The sequence below is a fragment of the Halichoerus grypus genome, chromosome 7, assembly GCF_964656455.1.
Source record: "Halichoerus grypus chromosome 7, mHalGry1.hap1.1, whole genome shotgun sequence".
NCBI lineage: Eukaryota > Metazoa > Chordata > Mammalia > Carnivora > Phocidae > Halichoerus > Halichoerus grypus.
Genome location: NC_135718.1, coordinates 30306119 through 30322692, shown reverse-complemented (window position 1 = coordinate 30322692; position 16574 = coordinate 30306119). Strand labels below are relative to the sequence as shown.

Here is a 16574-nt window from a genome sequence, read left to right as displayed (position 1 = left end):
CCATGTTCTATGTTAAGTGTTACAGCACAGTCCCATGGAGACAGTATTGCGTTCCCTCCGTTCTGCAGATGAGACACCTGAGGCTCAGAGCTGTAATTCGCCTGACAGGGCATCGACAGTAAGTGGTGGAGTTAGAGCCCCGCTCTGGCCGACTCCAAAGCTCAGACCCCAAGTCCCTGCCTTGTGCTGCCCCCTAGCAGTGGCCCTCCAGGGGGCTCCCTCTCTCATGCTTACCTCTGCCCTCTTACCACATGTCCTGACTCTCTGTGCCCTCCCTCAAGCCCGGGACTTCCCCTGCCTCCTCTTCCTGGGTCCCAAGAAGCCGTTTCTGGGGCAAGGGGGGACCTCCAGTAAGGGGCTTAAAGGGAGTCAGCTCTGTCTCCCATGAAAGTTGAGAGAAGTCAGCTACACCACACTGTCTAACCCGCAGTGGCTCCTTTACATAGAAATGTACCATTGGCATCTGTGATGAACTTACCAGTGTTTCCCAGCCTGTGGGCCTCAAAATTCCCAGAAGGCACCCAGAATCCTTCCAAAGGATGGATAAATCTACAAACACCCTAAATGTTGTTGATTGATTTTATGGGGCATAATTGGAAGTATTTGAATTCATCTATCTATCTATCTATTGTAAAGATTTTAAGTAATCTATACACCCAACGTGGGGACCGAACTCACAACCCCGAGATCAAGAGTCGCATGCTCCACTGACTGAGCCAGGCAGGCGCCCCAGTATTTGAATATTTTTAAAAATTACTAATAAGTGACTTTGTATAAATGTTAATGTGTGTGTGTCTGTGTGTGTGTGTGTGTGTGTGTGTGTGTGCATATATACACTTTAAATTTAAAATACTTCATACTGGGTGTCGTGGAGGAGGCCAACATGAGGGGATGTCCGTGATCTTGATGATTCTTGGCAAAGTAGGGCCATGTGCTGTGCAAGGGGGACAAAATACCAGGAGGGACAGAAGCCAGGGGGAGTGAGAAAAGGCTCTCCGGGGCTGCAGCTCAGGGAGGAAGGTGGTCCAGGCAGAAGGGAACAGCATGCGCAAAGGTATAGAGGCAGGGTCGTGACACTGTGTCTGGGGGACCTTGACAGTTTGGCTGAAGGGGAACATTTAGAGATGCGCGAAAGGTAGCAGGAAAAGCCAGAAACATGACTCTGAAGTTTAGAGCCCAGAAGGACGTAGAAGAGCATCCAGTCCAACTTCCTCATTTTACAGCAGAGACCAGTTTGAGAAATTTTGCCTAATCCTGCACGTGGAGGTGGGGGAGATGGAAGGGTTCTGGAGAACCTCTGTATATTTTTGGGTAGGCCACAGGGAAGGACAAGGAACAGGAGATGGAAGTTCAGAGGAGAGATGTCTGGTGGAGGGATCCTGGGAAGACTTCTGAGGGGAGGTGGCAAGGATGATGGGTCAAGGGGCATAAGAGTAAGAGAGACTGTGATTCCTTTGGGCCACAGTCAGTCACCATGTTCCTTGTGCATGCCCAGCCCCGAAGACCTACTCCTCTCCCTCAGGCCACTCTGGCTCCCCAGAGCAGTCAGCATAACCGTGGGGCCGAGGGAGAGTAGCTTCTGTGATGAGCCGCGTTGTCTTGCAGCTGGATCGGGCAGGAGAAGTTCCTGAGAGCAGGCTCCCCTCCCACAGCGGCCAGCCCTCTCCGCCTCAGATGGAAAGCTGCCACCCTCCTGATTTAAGGCTTGAGCACTTTCTCCGGACTCTGTCATAATTACAGCTAACACTGCTAGGTTCTAATCTAAGCACTTTATAAGTAGTATCTCATTTAAGCCTCACAACTCTTTAAGGAGGGCACTAATATCCCCATTTTTCATGTGAGGAAGCTGAGACTTGGTGACACCATTTGCCCAAGATCTCATAGCTGATAAGGGCCTGCGCTGAGTTTCGCGCAGGCTCCTCTGAGTTCAGAGCCTACGCATCCGACCACTCCACCCACCTGCTCTTCCATCGCATGCTGTCTTCACTCCCTGACCCGTCCGGGGCCCTGGCGCGCCCCCCTCTCCCCCCCCCCTCTAGTCCCCTCTCTACACCAGGGGAGGCACAGCAGGCCTAAAACTGGACATCCCACCCAGGAGAGAGGGGGGGTTCTTTGCAGCATCAGTTCACAGACTTCAAGGTGCTTTCTTGTACATTTTCTTGTTTGGGCCTTTAAAGTAGCCTTATGAGGTAGGATCGAAATGTTTTTATTATCATCCTGTAGAAAAGGAAATGGGGACTCAGATACATGATGTAATTTGCTCAAAAGGGGAGCTGGGTCTGACTGTTTCCCGACTCTGTGATATTCCCTCCTCCCCAGCCTGGCCTGCCTTCCTCCGGCCTGGGTCACATGCTCCTTTCTGAGACAAGGGAGAGGCCACCAGGAGTCTTGAGCACAGGGGCCTGCCTCCCCTCGGAGAGCGCAAGACCCAGCTGTCCTGCTGCGCAGGAGCCCCTGGAACTGGCCCCCAGAATGAAGGGGGTCTTGGGGATGAGTGAACACGGCCGAAGAAGTGGCTGGTGCAGGAATGGGCCTGCCCCCTTCCAGGGTGGTGGTGGCAGCCAGGGTTGCGGAGGGAGGGAGATGTCTTTGGAGGCATTTCCATAGAGGCAGTGGCAGAAGTTCCATCTCAGAATCTTTGACCTCTCAGCAGAGGATGCTGGTCCAGTCCTCTCCGGGGTTGGCGACTCACACATGGGGGCACTCACACGGGCAAAGGACCGGCACCTTTTGTAACAAGACAGAAGGAGGCTCCTGGCCTGACGTGGAGAAATGGATCCTGAGGAGGCAACACAACAGAAGCCAAAAACTATTTGCCTCAAGATGCTCCCTGCAATGTCACCAAGGCAAAAAAGTGGGGGGGGGAAACTGCTAAGTATCCAGTGAGCCATTCTGGCAATCCACTCCGTGGAATCTGCTGGTGTCGTGAACAGCATGGAAAAAGGTTTGTGTTGAAAAGTTGACTCTCCATCACACTGTGTCCCCTAAGGATGACTCACTGGAACAGTCTCTCTTGGTCCCAATGCCAGGAAACTCTGTGTGTCTCTGGGGCAGCTGCTTTGCTTTTATCTTGAGTTCTGCGTATCTTGTCAGCTGATCACATTTCCCTTTTAGCTTTGACTGTCAGGAAGCTCCAAACCAAAGTGATGGCCCATCTCTCACAACTGCGTGGCAGGGATTTTGTACATCAGTATCCGCCCCCCCAGCTTTCTCTTCTTTGCTTTCTCCCAAGAGGTCTCCTATTTATTAATAATCTTGTTGTGTCATAGGCTGTATTTGTCAACTATTTCAGAACAATGTTTTTGGAATGGGATGGAGTAGAGAGGAGGAAGAAGAGGAAAGAGAAAGTGAAATGAAAGAAGCAGAGAGGAAAATGGTTTTACTCTAACATTCCCTTCAGATTCAGCCAAACAGCATCAATTCTGTGATATAAAAGGGTTGACACCTTATCTGGTGGTGTTAGAAACCTCTCAAATGATCGGTCAAACAGGAAAATGCAAAATAAAATAATGGGATGTCACTTTTCACCCAGAAAATTGGCAAAAATTAACTCTGACAATACCCAGCAATAGCATGGATGAACACTAACAGACCCTTCCATGTGGTACAAACTGGCTAATGAGGCAGACGTTTGGCACGTGAAGATGCACATGGATGTGGCTCAGCAATTACACACCCAAGTAGACTGTAGAGAAGCTCAGACATGGGCACAGAAGACCTTATAGGATGTGTTTGTTTCAGCATTATTTGTAATAGCAAAACTAAGGAAACATTCTAAATGTCCCCAAAAGGAGAATGAAAAGTAAATTGTAGTCTAACTTCACAACGGAATATAATAGAGCAATTAAAATGAATCAGAACTGTGTACTGCTATGGACAAAGCTCACAACATAATCTTGAGCAAAAATAGCAAACCACAGACGCTTGTATGAGCTTGATTCCATTCCTATAAAGCTTAAAATGGCAAAAAACGTCTTATATCTTGTTTATGGGTCAATATGTATGCCTTAAGGGTATAAAGACATGAACGGGAACAATGACACCCGAGTCGGGACAGCTAGAAGAGGAAGAAAAAGGTGATCAGGGGAGGGTTGCCGTGGGTGCTGGGTGCACACCTGTGGATTCTATTATTATCGAGTCTTTTGGGTATAGCTAAAATATTTCATTAACACAAAGAAAAATGGTGTGGACACTGCCGTCGCAACTGGGTAAAACATTCTGCCTGCATCGGGACAAAGACGGGAAGGAAATGTGTGAAAAACTATGGCGTTGGGGCGGTAGGGACCTGGGTGTGCGTAACGGCAACGTCCCGGTTGTTGGTAGAGGATGGGAAGGCGTTGGCCGTGATGGGACCTGTCTTGCAGGCTTCGTGGTCCAGGGCTCCAACGGCGAGTTCCCCTTCCTGACCAGCAGCGAGCGGCTGGAGGTGGTGAGCCGAGTCCGCCAGGCCATGCCCAAGGACAAACTCCTGCTAGCCGGCTCCGGCTGCGAGTGTGAGGCCACAGTGCTCTGGGCTCTGGGGGTGCTTGGGGGGGCCTGGGAGCGGGGAGCCAGGCTCCTTGGCCCTGGGGCTGGTTCAGTCTACCGGTTCTGTCTCTTCTGAACCCCTTGCTTGCCCAGCCCTTCGGCCTCCTGCTCTCACCCGCCGTGGCCCGTAGGGAAGACTCCCTCTTTCCTCCTACAGCCACACAAGCCACTGTGGAGATGACTGTGAGCATGGCCCAGGTTGGGGCAGACGCCGCCATCGTGGTGACCCCTTGCTACTATCGTGGCCGCATGAGCAGCGCTGCCCTCATTCACCACTACACCAAGGTGGGTGTGGGGCCTGGGACTGAGAGGAGGCTGCCTGGGGAGAGAGAGAGCGGCTGGGGGCCGAGGGGGAGCCTCCTTCCCGTGACTGGCAGCCGTGGGGACGGGGAGGGCTGCCGCTGGGCCGCTGGCCAGACACACTGTGTGGCTGTTTCCTCGCCTCTCAGATGGGAGGAATGGCCCGGTCTTCCTCACGGGGTCCCCGTGAGGACCGAGTTCCATCGAAATGCAGAGGACTTAGAGCTGAGCCTGGCACATAGAAAGCGCTCATGAAATATTATTATTATCGCTTACAAGGCAGGGAACACAGCACTGTGACTCCTAGTGCAGGAGGTGGGCGTGTCCAGGTGGCCCCCAGGGCCCCAGGCCCGGAGCTGGTGGTGGTGGGCGGTGCCTCGCGCCCCTCGGGCCCCACCACCTCTCCTCCCTTCTCTGCCTCCCTCAGGTCGCTGACCTCTCCCCAGTCCCTGTGGTGCTCTACAGCGTCCCAGCCAACACGGGCCTGGCCCTGCCCGTGGATGCGGTGGTCACGCTCTCCCAGCACCCGAACATCGTGGGCATCAAGGACAGTGGCGGTGATGTGAGTAGCAGCGGCTCCTGGCTGGGGCTCCTTCCTCGTCTCCTGGGCCATCAACTTCGGGGCAGCTCTGGGACCCACTTCAGTCCTGGGCTGCTCTCGGGGTTCTTGCCGTCGTGTGGGCTCTCTGGGGCTTTGTCCAAGTTTTGGGGCTAGCTCTCTGGGGCCGGGGCGCTCATCCCCCGCCCAGCCCCCATCTCGCTTGGTGTTGAAGCTCTGGGCGGGGTTCTCACGCAGGTTTGCTGTTGCAGGTGACCAGGATGGGGCTGATGGTTCACAAGACCCGGAGGCAGGATTTCCAGGTGTTGGCTGGATCGGCTGGCTTCCTGCTGGCCAGCTACGCCGTGGGTAGGCCTCCTGCTGCACTCACACTGTCGTGGGTGGTACAGCCAGGCCCCCCCCGCCGAGGGCTGGGGCCCCTTCTGTGGGGTCCTTTTGCCAGTCTGCCTGCCCAGAACGCTGCTCGCTTGTCTGAAAATTGGGTGCTCCCGAGTGACCTTTCCGGGCAGAAGAGGGTGGTTGTGTATAATCCTTGGGCTGTAGCAGGGATGCCCGAAATTTGTTCTAAGTCCTGAGCTCCCTGCTTAGTTGACAAATTTAGCCCCTCTAATCTCACCCTGTAAATCATTCTCTGACGATAGAAGAGGCCTTGGGGCTTTTCCTCTGGTCCAGGAGTCTGTTTTCGCCTCCCCCTGGTGCCAGGCCAGAAGGAACTGTCAGACCTATAGGGTTGGGCCAGGGATCTTCAGCTGCCTGATTCTGTTCTAGTCCAGGATCCTAGGAACATCACCGTTAAACCAACCATGCCGGTCTGTTGTGGGTTGGGCTCCTTGGGTTCAGGTTGGATTTGAGCCCGGGAGCATCTGCTCCCTTCGGCTGGAGCCGCAGCAAGGCCAGATCTGTATTACTTGTCCAGTGCTGAGGGGGCAATGCTGGTTCCTGGCCTCTGGTCTCCACAGACTTCGGCTTGCTGCCTGGGTCCTTGCACATCTCTCCTCTGCCACGTCACAGTCTCTAAAGTGCAAGGGCAGAAGAGGGGACCCATTGAAGCCTTGTTCCCGAGGGAGGGGCAGATGGAAAGAGCACAGGCTCTGGAGGTGGGGTGGGGGGGTAGTACTTACTGCCGGGCAGGGTATTCAACCTCGCTGGGCCTGAGCTTCTACTCTGTAAAGCAGGGGGGTGTTGTGAGAACGTGTGAGAATGTGGCCACGTTGTCCACGTAGTGCCTGGCGTAGAGTGGGGATCCATAAATGGCAGCTTTATTAGCTCATTCCAAATTTCCCACTCTCCAGTCTTGAGGCCACTGTGCTTAGGGTCACCCCTAACTAGCCTTAGAATCACATCACAGGCTGGCAGAGTGGCAAGGCCCCCCAAGATCACAGCCAGCCCGTTTTCATTGCCCAGATGAGAACAAAGAGGACCGGGAGGTCTAGGACTTGGGCAAGTTCACGCTGCCAGTGGGAGGAAATGCCTGGTCTCCCGACTGTGTCCAGGGCTCTTTCCACCCCACCCCCCCCCACCCCCAGCGCCGTCCCAGGCCAAATTCACGGGGGGGCGGGGAGATAAGATTTCAGAAGAGCAAGGTCTTCCCGTCCACTCCACCCCCTTCCCGGACTGATGAGTCAGGGGGCTATTAGAGGATCGTGGAGGTGTCAACTGGCAGGTGGGACTTTACTCTGGGAGGTGTGTTGGGAGGTGCAGGGGAAGAACTGTTCTTAAGTTAGCCTTCAGGCTCTGTTCCCTGACCTTCAGCCTGTGTGATTCTACTCCAAATATGCTGGCAGCTTTTCTCTCTGGAAATCTGTACTCTGGACTCACAGAGCATGCCTTGGATATGACCAACCAGTGGCACAGAAATCCACATCCTCTCTCCCCAGAATAAGAGGTGTGGGGGTGCAGGCTTTGGAATTGCCTGTGAGAAGAGGCTGATGTTCTGCATCTTACTCTGGGGCAGGAGCTGTGGGGGGCGTGTGTGCCCTGGCCAATGTCCTGGGGGCTCAGGTGTGCCAGCTGGAGCGGCTCTGCCTCACGGGGCAATGGGAAGATGCCCAGAAACTGCAGCACCGTCTCATTGAGCCAAACACTGCGGTGAGCTCCCAGCCGTGACCCCAAGGCGTGTGTGTGTGTGTTGGGGGGGGTGTCTGTGTCCTCATTGGGGCAGGAGCCAGGGCAGGCACAGGGGTCCCCACGTAGCCTCTTCCCTTTCAGAAAATCCTTTTAGAGAACCTCCCAGCGTGGGAACTCCAATCACGACTTCAGACAAAGTTGAGCCCTGTTGGTTGTATTGGAATTCACTTAGGGAGCCAGTTAAAATTCTAATCCTCTAGACCCAGGAATAAGCGTGAGACAAACAACCTGGCTGATTGTGGTGACATAAGTAATCCCGGGACCTTACCTAGAGATGCACTGCCTGGAGAGAGTGAATCATGGGCCTTTCCATCAGCTTTATGAGTCAGATCCCGGAGAACAGAATGATTGGGAGTAAAGGAGGAGTTAGAAGGTTGGATGTATTCAGAGCCTAGACTTCCCAGGAGAGTTTTGTCTTTAAATAATCTTCTCTGCAGTCACACGGCGTACCCCAATTCTGTATTGGGCAAGTCAAGGAGAAGAGCCGAGATGGAATGCCTGTCAAGAGCCCAGCAGCGCTGTGCAGAGCCATATTGGGGTCTGAGGCAGGAAGGAAAATGTGTGTTCTTAGAGACACGTTTGTATGTGTATTTTAAATTAATCTTTTAATTTTGAGATAACTGTAGGTTCAGATGAAGTTGTAAAAAATAATCCAGGGGCACTTGGGTGGCTCAGCCGGTTAAGTGTCTGCCTTTGGCTTGGGTCATGATCTCAGGGAGACTGCTTCTGCCCCTCCCCCTGCGTGTGCCCTCTCGCTCTCTCTTTCTCTCTCTCTCAAATAAATAAATAAAAATCTTAAAAAAAAAAAAAAGAAAGAATACAGAGAGAGTCCATGTACCCATTCCCCAGTTTCCCCCAATGGGAGTATCCTACAAAATTACAGTACGATATCACAACCAGGATTCGGACTTTGATACAGTCCACGTACAGAGTATTTTTATCACCAGAAGGATCCTTCATGTTATGCTTTCATGACTACACCTACTCACCTCCTGCCCCCACCCCCTCCTTAACTCCGGCAACTGCACATCCGTTCACCATTTTTACACTTATGTCAGTTCAAGACTGCTATATGAATGGGATCGTTGGGTCTCTAACCTTTGAAATTGGCTTGCTTTCACTCTGCAGAATTCTGTGTACATTCATCCGAGCTGTTGCATGCAGCAATAGCCCGTTTCTTTTTATTGATGAATAGTGTTTCACGGTGTGGCCGTGCCACACTGTGTGTAACCATTCACTGGTGGGAGGACAGCTGGGTCATTTCCAGTTCGGGGCTATGAAAAGCTGCTCTGAACATTCATGTACAGGTTTTCTCGTGACTGTAAGTTTTCATTTTTCTGGGATAAATACATAATTCGTGGGTCATATGATGATTGCATGTTTAGTTTTTTAAGAAACTGCCCAACTGTTTTCCAGAGTGGCTATGCCGTTTTGCGTTTCCATCAGTGTAAATGTATGACTGACCCATTCTCTGCCTCCTCACCAGCTTTAGGCATTGTGACTATTTTTTATTTTAGCCATTCTGATAGGTGTGTAGAAACATTTCATTGTGGTTTTAGCTTGCATTTCTCTGATGACTAATGCTATTGGACGTCTTTTCATGTGTTTATTTGCCATCTGTATATCTTCTTAAATGAAATGTCTGTGTATGTCTCTTGCCTATTTTATAATTGGATTTTTAAAAAGATTTTATTTATTTATTTGTCAGAGAGAGAGAACACACAAGCAGGGGGGCGGCAGGCAGAGGGAGAAGCAGATTCCCTGCTGAGCAGGGAGCCCGATGCGGGGCTCAATCCCAGGACCCTAGGATCATGACCTGAGCCAAAGGTTGCTTAACCAACTGAGCCACCCAGGGGCCCTGGATTTTTTTCTTTTTACAATTGAGTTTTGGAAATTCTTTATATCTTTTAGATACCAGTCCTTTGTGAGATATGTAGTTTGCAAATATTTTCTCCCAATCTGTAGCTTGTCTTGTCATTCTCTGAACAGGTCTTTTGCAGAACAAAAGTTTTTAATTTTGATGACGTCCAATTTATCAATATTTTCATTTATATTTATGCTTTTAATGTCAAGTGGAAGAAGGCTTTTCCTGGCACTAGATTGTGAGGATTTTCTCCTATTTTTTTTCCTAAAATTTTTATAGTTTTACATTTTTTTAATTAAAAAAAATTTTTTTTTAAGATTTTTTTTTTTTTGGACAGAGAGAGAGACAGTGAGAGAGGAAACATAAGCAGGGGGAGTGGGAGAGGGAGAAGCAGGCTCTCCGCCAAGCAGGGAGCCTGATGTGGGGCTCGATCCCAGGACCCTGGGATCATGACCTGAGCCGAAGGCAGACGCTTAACGACTGAGCCACCCAGGCACCCCTAGTTTTACGTTTTACAAGTCAGCGGCCCATTTTGAGTGCATTTTTGTATGAAGTGTGAGACTTAGGTGGAGGTTCATTTTTTTTCGCTTCTGGATATCCACGTGCTCCCCCACCATTTGTGAAAAGATGATCTTTCTTCCATTGAATTACTTTTGCACCTTTGTCAAAAATCAGTTGGGCATATTTGTGTGGGTCTATTTCTGGATTCTCTGTTGCTCCCATCATCTGTGTGTCTATCTGCAAAACCACACCAAATTATTCTAAAGTTTATATGGAGAGGCAAAGGAATTAAACTAGCTAAAAGAATTTTGGAAAAAAATAACAAAGTGGGAGGAATTAGTCTACCTGGTTTTAAGATTTATTATATACCTATAGTAATCAAGTCTGTGTGGGATTGCAGAAGGTATTTTGTCAAATGCTTTTCTGCCTTGATTGATATGATTGTGTGATTTTTTTTTCCTCTTTAGCCTGCTAATATGCTGAGTTATATGGATAGTTTTCTAATATTGAACTAGACTTGCATCCCTGGAATAAATCCCACTTAGTCATGATGTGTAACTCTTTTCCAATATTGCTGAGTTCCATTTGCGAATACTTAGTTGAAGATTTTTCTGTCTATATTCATAGGAGACAGTGTATATAGCTTTCCCCTTGTTTTGGTGCTGCCTTTGTCTGATTTTGGCCTTAGGATAATAATAGCTTCATCAGTTGACTGGGAAGTATTCCCTCCTCTTCTATTTTCTGGAAGAGACTGTGTAGAATTGGTGTTAAATATTTTTTAACCGTTTTTTAGAATTCTCCAGTGAGATCATTTGGGCCTGGAGATTTTTGGGGAGGATTTTTTTTAATTCCAGCTCTGCCCCCGACCTCCAGTGACACCTCCCTGACCGGAAGGGGTAGGAATGCCTCCTTACTGCTTCCCACGTGGCCACCACTGACATTACAAATATGTCTGGAGGGGGGTGACCTCCTTCGGTGTGGGCAGTGACGTGTAAGCTCTGATTTTCCTCACTGGGCCTCTGCTGAGACCATCCGTTGTTGCGGGTGAAGGGCACTCTTTACTGCCAGAGTGTGGGGGTGGTGTAGAAGTTCTGTGTCCCAATTCAACCTTTGCTGGCCTGGGTGGGGATGGTGGGGATGGGGCCACAGTTTTTGCTGGGGTGCCTGGCTGGAGTAGAGTGGTGATTGTCTTAAAGTTTTCCATTTTTGCTAGGATGCTTCTTCCTGGTCCTTGGCTTGAGTGAACAGGCTTTTGTTGGGGGCTTGTATTATCTGTACCCATTGGCATTCTGAGGTTGCTGGCTTCTTAAGCTTCAAGTTGAGGCCAGGGAACTCACCCCTGTGTTCCTTGGGTCCTGAGGTCCCTAGTTTGTCTTCCTTATCTCGACCTTTCAGAGTCTTAGGTTTGTTTGTTTTTTAAGATTTTATTTATTTATTTGAGACAGAGAGAGAACATGCACGAGCAGGGTGAAGAGCAGAGGGAGAAGCAGACTCCCCACTGAGTGGGGAGCCCATGTGGGGCTCGATTCTGGGACTCTGGGATCATGACCTGAGCTGAACGCAGCCACTTAACCGACTGAGCCACCCAGGCGCCCCCTTATGTTTGTTTTTATATAATGTCCAAGGATTTTTAGCTATATTTGTTGGGAGGAATAGGGAAAAGTACATCCATTCCATCTTCCTGGAAGTGGAAACTCTAAGTATTTCCCCTCCTTCCCTCCCTTCCTTTCTTTCTCTTTCCAACCTCAAGATCGAGAGTTGCAGGCTTGGGGTGCCTGGGTGGCTCAGTCGGTTAAGCGGTTAAGCGTCTGCCTTCAGCTCATGTCATGATCCCAGAGTCCTGGCCTCTAGCCCCGTGTCAGGTTCCCTGCTCAGTGGGGAGGTCAGGTTCCCTGCTTGGTGGGGAGCCTGCTTCTCCCTCTTCCTCTGCCTGCCACTCCGCCTGCTTGTGCTCTCTCTCTGTCAAATAAATAAATAAAATCTTAAAAAAGAAAAAAAAAAGGAGTTGCAGGCTCCACCAACTGAGCCAGCCAGGCTCAGTATTTTTCTAAATGGTGATTTTTGCCCCCCATAGAACAGTAAACTATTTGAAAAAATATATTAGAAAATTAAAAAGTAGGTATATTAAAACAGCATTCTTTTAGTTTTAAATATTCTATCTATATTAAAAACATAATTTATTATAATTTTACTTCCCTGGCTTGAATAGAAACAACCTCATCAAAAAATTTTTTCCTGCATCTACTCCTAGAAAAACAAAAATGAACCAATAAAAAACACACAGAACATGGATATAGGGGCACACATTTACTTTTGCCTCGGGCCACAATATGGCAAGGCACGGTTCTGTTGGATCCTGTCTTTTTTTTTTTTAAGATTTTATTTATTTATTTGACAGAGAGAGAGAGAGAGCACAAGCAGGGAGAGCAGCAGGGGGAGAGGGAGAAGCAGGCTACCCACCAAGCAGGGAGCCTGACGCGGGGCTCGATCCCAGGACCCTGGGATCATGACCTGAGCCGAAGTCAGACGCTTAACTGACCGAGCCACCCAGGAGCCCCTGTTGGATCCTGTCTTTATTTAAAACATTGACACTTTGTTCATCATGGATTTTTTTTTTTGCATTGATTTTGATTTTTTAAAAAATATGGCACTAAATATCACTTACCTGGATGACTGATTTTTTTGGCATCCCCTTAAATTTTGCATCTGAGGTGATAGTCCCAGGCTAAGCAGTAATGTTTTGTTTGGGTGAAGTGGTGGGCTCTAGATCTCTCTCACAGCTTGTATCTTTACCTCAAAGGGGCAGATTAACTCAGCTTTAGAGAAAGGACAGCTGAGGAGGCAAGCACGAGTCCCCCTGGATGTGAAGGTTCTCCTGGGATAGGATGCCCTATTAATAGGATGCAAGAACTGCAGAAATGAGGGCCATTCAGCTGAGCGCCATCAGGGCACAGACTGTCCGGTATGTACCGGACACTCCACTGGGGTGGGACCTCTGCTCTCTTTGCCCACTCACCTGCAGAGAGAAGGTTCCAGAACCAGCATACCACCAGGACAGGAAAAGGAGCAGCTTTTAGGTCTCTTGAGGTCTGGTCTTATAGTGGTATTTTTCTCATTTGATTCTTGTGACATGGGGTAGGTGTTGTCATCTCCTCATTTTACAGATGAAGCCGTGGGCTGCCCCTTGGGAGGAGAGAATGCTCGCTGCCATGCTAGCTCTCCGCATGCCATCCTGCCTTCCTCTTCACTCGGTGCCTTCTTGTGTGCCAACTCCGGGCACACATTCAGGAATGCCTGGAACACCTTTCTGCTGCCTGGGCTGTCAGCTCAGCCCCCCCAGGAGCAGCTTGATGTCACCCTATTGCCCTGCCCTGCTCGAACACAATGTCCTTCCTCTGCCTTCTGACCTAGCTGGCCTCCTGCCCTGGCTATATTTAGGACTTTCCGTGTTCTTTACCACAAAAAGCATTCAATTATTTCTGTGGGTCTGGGGAGGGGGCAACTCAGAGATCTCACGCACCTAAGGTGGAAGGCGGCCTTTCTCTAGGTACTTCTTGTTCCCATCCTCTCCCCTAGGTCTTTCATACCCCACTCAGGTTTTGGGTGAAAAGCCCAGGTTATTAGAACATCGTGGCTGGGGCCAGGCCTGGGAGGAGGATGGCGTATCACTCATTCCAAGAAAAAATTCCCCGGCCACTAGTGGTAAACAGTTAGTCGTCAATCATTCATCAGTGGCTCGCAACCAACCTCTTTTATTATTTTACCCTTCGTGAAGCCCATACTTCTAAGGTTTTACCTTCCCTCCAAATAAAACTTTATTAATTAATGATTACATTCCTAGTTTTTAGGTAGTCAAAGATTCATCTAACACTTCTGATCAGCATGAAATAACCATTTGCTATGCCGAAGGCAAAGAAACTTGATGATTCATTTTCTATAAGACCCCATGCATGATTTTAAGTTATCACAATAGCTTTAGGTCCCCCCTTACAATGGAAAACACTTTAGATATCATGTCATCCAGTCCCCTCATTTTTTAGACGAGAAAACGCTCACGATACAAGGTTACACAGTGGAACTTCTCAGGACAGCTGATGCATTGTTTTTCAGAGTTGGGGTCAGGGAGGAGCTATGAGTGGGTCAGGGTCCATCCTGCAGGGCCAGTTGAGGTCTGGGCTATGCCTGAGGTTCTCACAGACCCTTCCCCTGCCTGGCTTCCCAGGCCTGCTGTGCCCTGGCCCTAGGTCCCTGGGAACTGGGCTGCAGACCCACAGCATTGCTATCTTCTCCCATCCCAGCTTGATGACTGAATGCCGCTTTTTTCCCCAATGGGGTGGATTTTTCTCCTAAAACCCAAGGAGGTGACTTCCTTCCTTAATCTGAGTTGTTGGCATCGTGTTCTCTACTGCTGCCCTGCCCTCTGGTCTCTCAGTCTGAATTTCCAATTGACCGTGGTGTCACCGATGTGGTAAAGTTACTCTACCAGGGGAGGCGGGGAGGAACCCTAACTTTCTGAAAGTGACACCTGTGTCCCAGACATGTGTATGCAGGGGTTCCCCAGTCTCTTCTAACAGGCCCTGCTTCACAGGTGACCCGGCGCTTTGGGATCCCCGGGCTGAAGAAGGCCATGGACTGGTTTGGCTACTATGGAGGCCCCTGCCGAGCCCCCTTGCAGGAGCTGAGCCCCACGGACGAGGAGGAGCTGCGTATGGATTTCAGCAGTAATGGCTGGCTCTGAGGGCAAGGAGAGGACCCGAGCCCATCTCAGCTTCCTGCCTTGTACCTGCAGTCGAAGAGGCACATGGGGGTACAAGGCTTCAAAGCCTGTTTCCCTACTTCAGTCCTCCAGGTAGCCTCTCCCAGGCTCTGCCGTGCATCCCCATTTCCTATTCTCACAGCCCCATGACTGCTGGCATTTGTATCCTAAACTCTGCTCTCTAGAGACCTTCAGTCTGGGAAGGAGCAATTGCTTGTCCTTCTACTGTGCCTTCCTGTGCCCTGGGACGTGACCAGGAGCTAGAGGGCAAGAGCAGGGGGGTACTGGGCACAAGTAAGGTCATGTATTTTACTGATGGGACGGCCGCTTAGACTTGGGGGTACACACCTGAGCCCAGCACAGTGCAGTGGGGAGCCAGAGCTATTCCTAAGAACTGACTCCTTCCCGGGAAAGCGGTGGGTTCGGAAACCTAATCAGAAGTGTCACTGGCCTTTGAAAGGCCCCCAAGCTGCATTCCTGACACAGTGCCCTTTCCTAAATCCATTTTGATTATCTCATAGTCTCATCTCTAGCCTTGATCTCAACCGTAGAGAGCACAGAGCCCATCCAGGGGCTTGCCAGAGTTGGTAAATAATGACCCCTGGTGGATAAATGTTACATTCAAGGAGACTTCTAGCCAACCTAGGTCTGAGACATTAGGGAGGGAGACTTGGTCTAAAACCTGGCCATCCTCTTGCCTTAGGCACTGTGCTTTCATTGTTAAAAATAATACTTTGTTCTTGCAATAAAGCTGAATAAGTGAAAACAGTGTGGCCATGTACAAATTGACACCTCGCTGCCATGTAGGTCTCAGGTTTCCTGCCTAGATGTCAAGAACCTTCCTAGAGGCAATTTAACCTTCAAGGTCTGCTTTCTCCCAGCTCTGAGAGAGGCCCTAAGAGTCCACAGCAAACGAGGTATTAGATCAGTGGTGGCCAAGGGGAAAGGCTTATTGAAGTTCTGACTGGGAGGTAGGAGGCAAAAAGATTCAACTGAGATATTTAGAAACACTTTAGCACATTAACCAAAAAGACTGCTTTCTCAAAAAATGTTTAACCTTACTCAGTGATACTTGACTAGTGGCAGTAAACCAGAGATGAATGTTTTAAAAATTACTCTGGCTAAAAAGAAAGGTAAACAGATCCTTGTTTAGGACAAAGCCTAGAGGAGAGACTATAAAAGGTATCAATCTTCAACTGAAATTGGCCATCTGGATGGTACTGAAGCTTGGGGCTTAGCACCTGGGCTCTTCTCACAAGGCAACGTCCAGAAGATCTGGGCTCAGAGGAGAATCCAGCTTAGTTATGGGGCAGAATTTAGGGCTCGGGAGGCTGGTCGGTGTACTGGTAAAGCACTCAGCCTCTGGGCTTAAATTAAGCAGGCCTGGGTTTAAGTTCTTAGATATGCCCCTTAGGGTCGATGGGACCTTGGGCAACTACTTAAGTGCCCGACCCGATCTGTAATTTGGGGATAGTAACAGTTCCTTTCTCTCAGGGCTCCATAAGATCACACATGTGCAGGGGTTAGCGTGGCAGGTGAACACTGCACATTAGCTCAGTCGGGGAGGTGCTGTTGCAGAGAAAGGGAAACCCAGGCAGGAGTTGACTTGCCCAAGGTTACCTAGGAGGTGTGACAATAACTGGTCTCAGGATGTGGGCACTCTGGACGCTCAGGACAAAAGAAGTACAGTGGCAAGTGATTTGGAATCAGAAAAACCAGGATACAAATCCCACCCAGCTCTGCCACTTCCTAGTTTGGGCAACCTGAGCCTGTCTGATTTAAAAGGAAAAAAAAACAAAAAACTCCTGCCTTGCAGAGGTTTTGAGAATTAGGTACTACGTAGTAAAGTGTGCGGTGTCAGTTCCAAGCCCCCATCTGTGATGAACTTTTAGAAACAGCAAATGGGTTGATCCATGATCAGGATGCAGAGCAAGAGTCAA

At 49.6% G+C, this 16574-nt stretch overlaps 1 protein-coding gene across 3 annotated transcripts in view; it reads left to right on the top strand.

Moving 5' to 3' along the window:
* Positions 1-16574, top strand: part of HOGA1 (4-hydroxy-2-oxoglutarate aldolase 1) — a 28867-nt gene that overhangs the window by 6074 nt on the left and 6219 nt on the right. The window contains exons 2-7 of one of the 3 annotated variants that reach the window (XR_004923324.2): positions 4365-4493; positions 4685-4812; positions 5255-5389; positions 5638-5734; positions 7341-7474; positions 14467-14727. Coding sequence is in view for 2 of the 3 variants with exons in the window: in XM_036111567.2 (XP_035967460.1) it covers positions 4365-4493; positions 4685-4812; positions 5255-5389; positions 5638-5734; positions 7341-7474; positions 14467-14616 (773 nt within the window). In the remaining variant the exon portion in view is untranslated. Of the gene's footprint in view, positions 1-4364; positions 4494-4684; positions 4813-5254; positions 5390-5637; positions 5735-7340; positions 7475-14466; positions 15401-16574 lie in introns of those variants that run through there. The other 2 variants (XM_036111567.2, XM_078077281.1) reach the window with 2 other exon arrangements.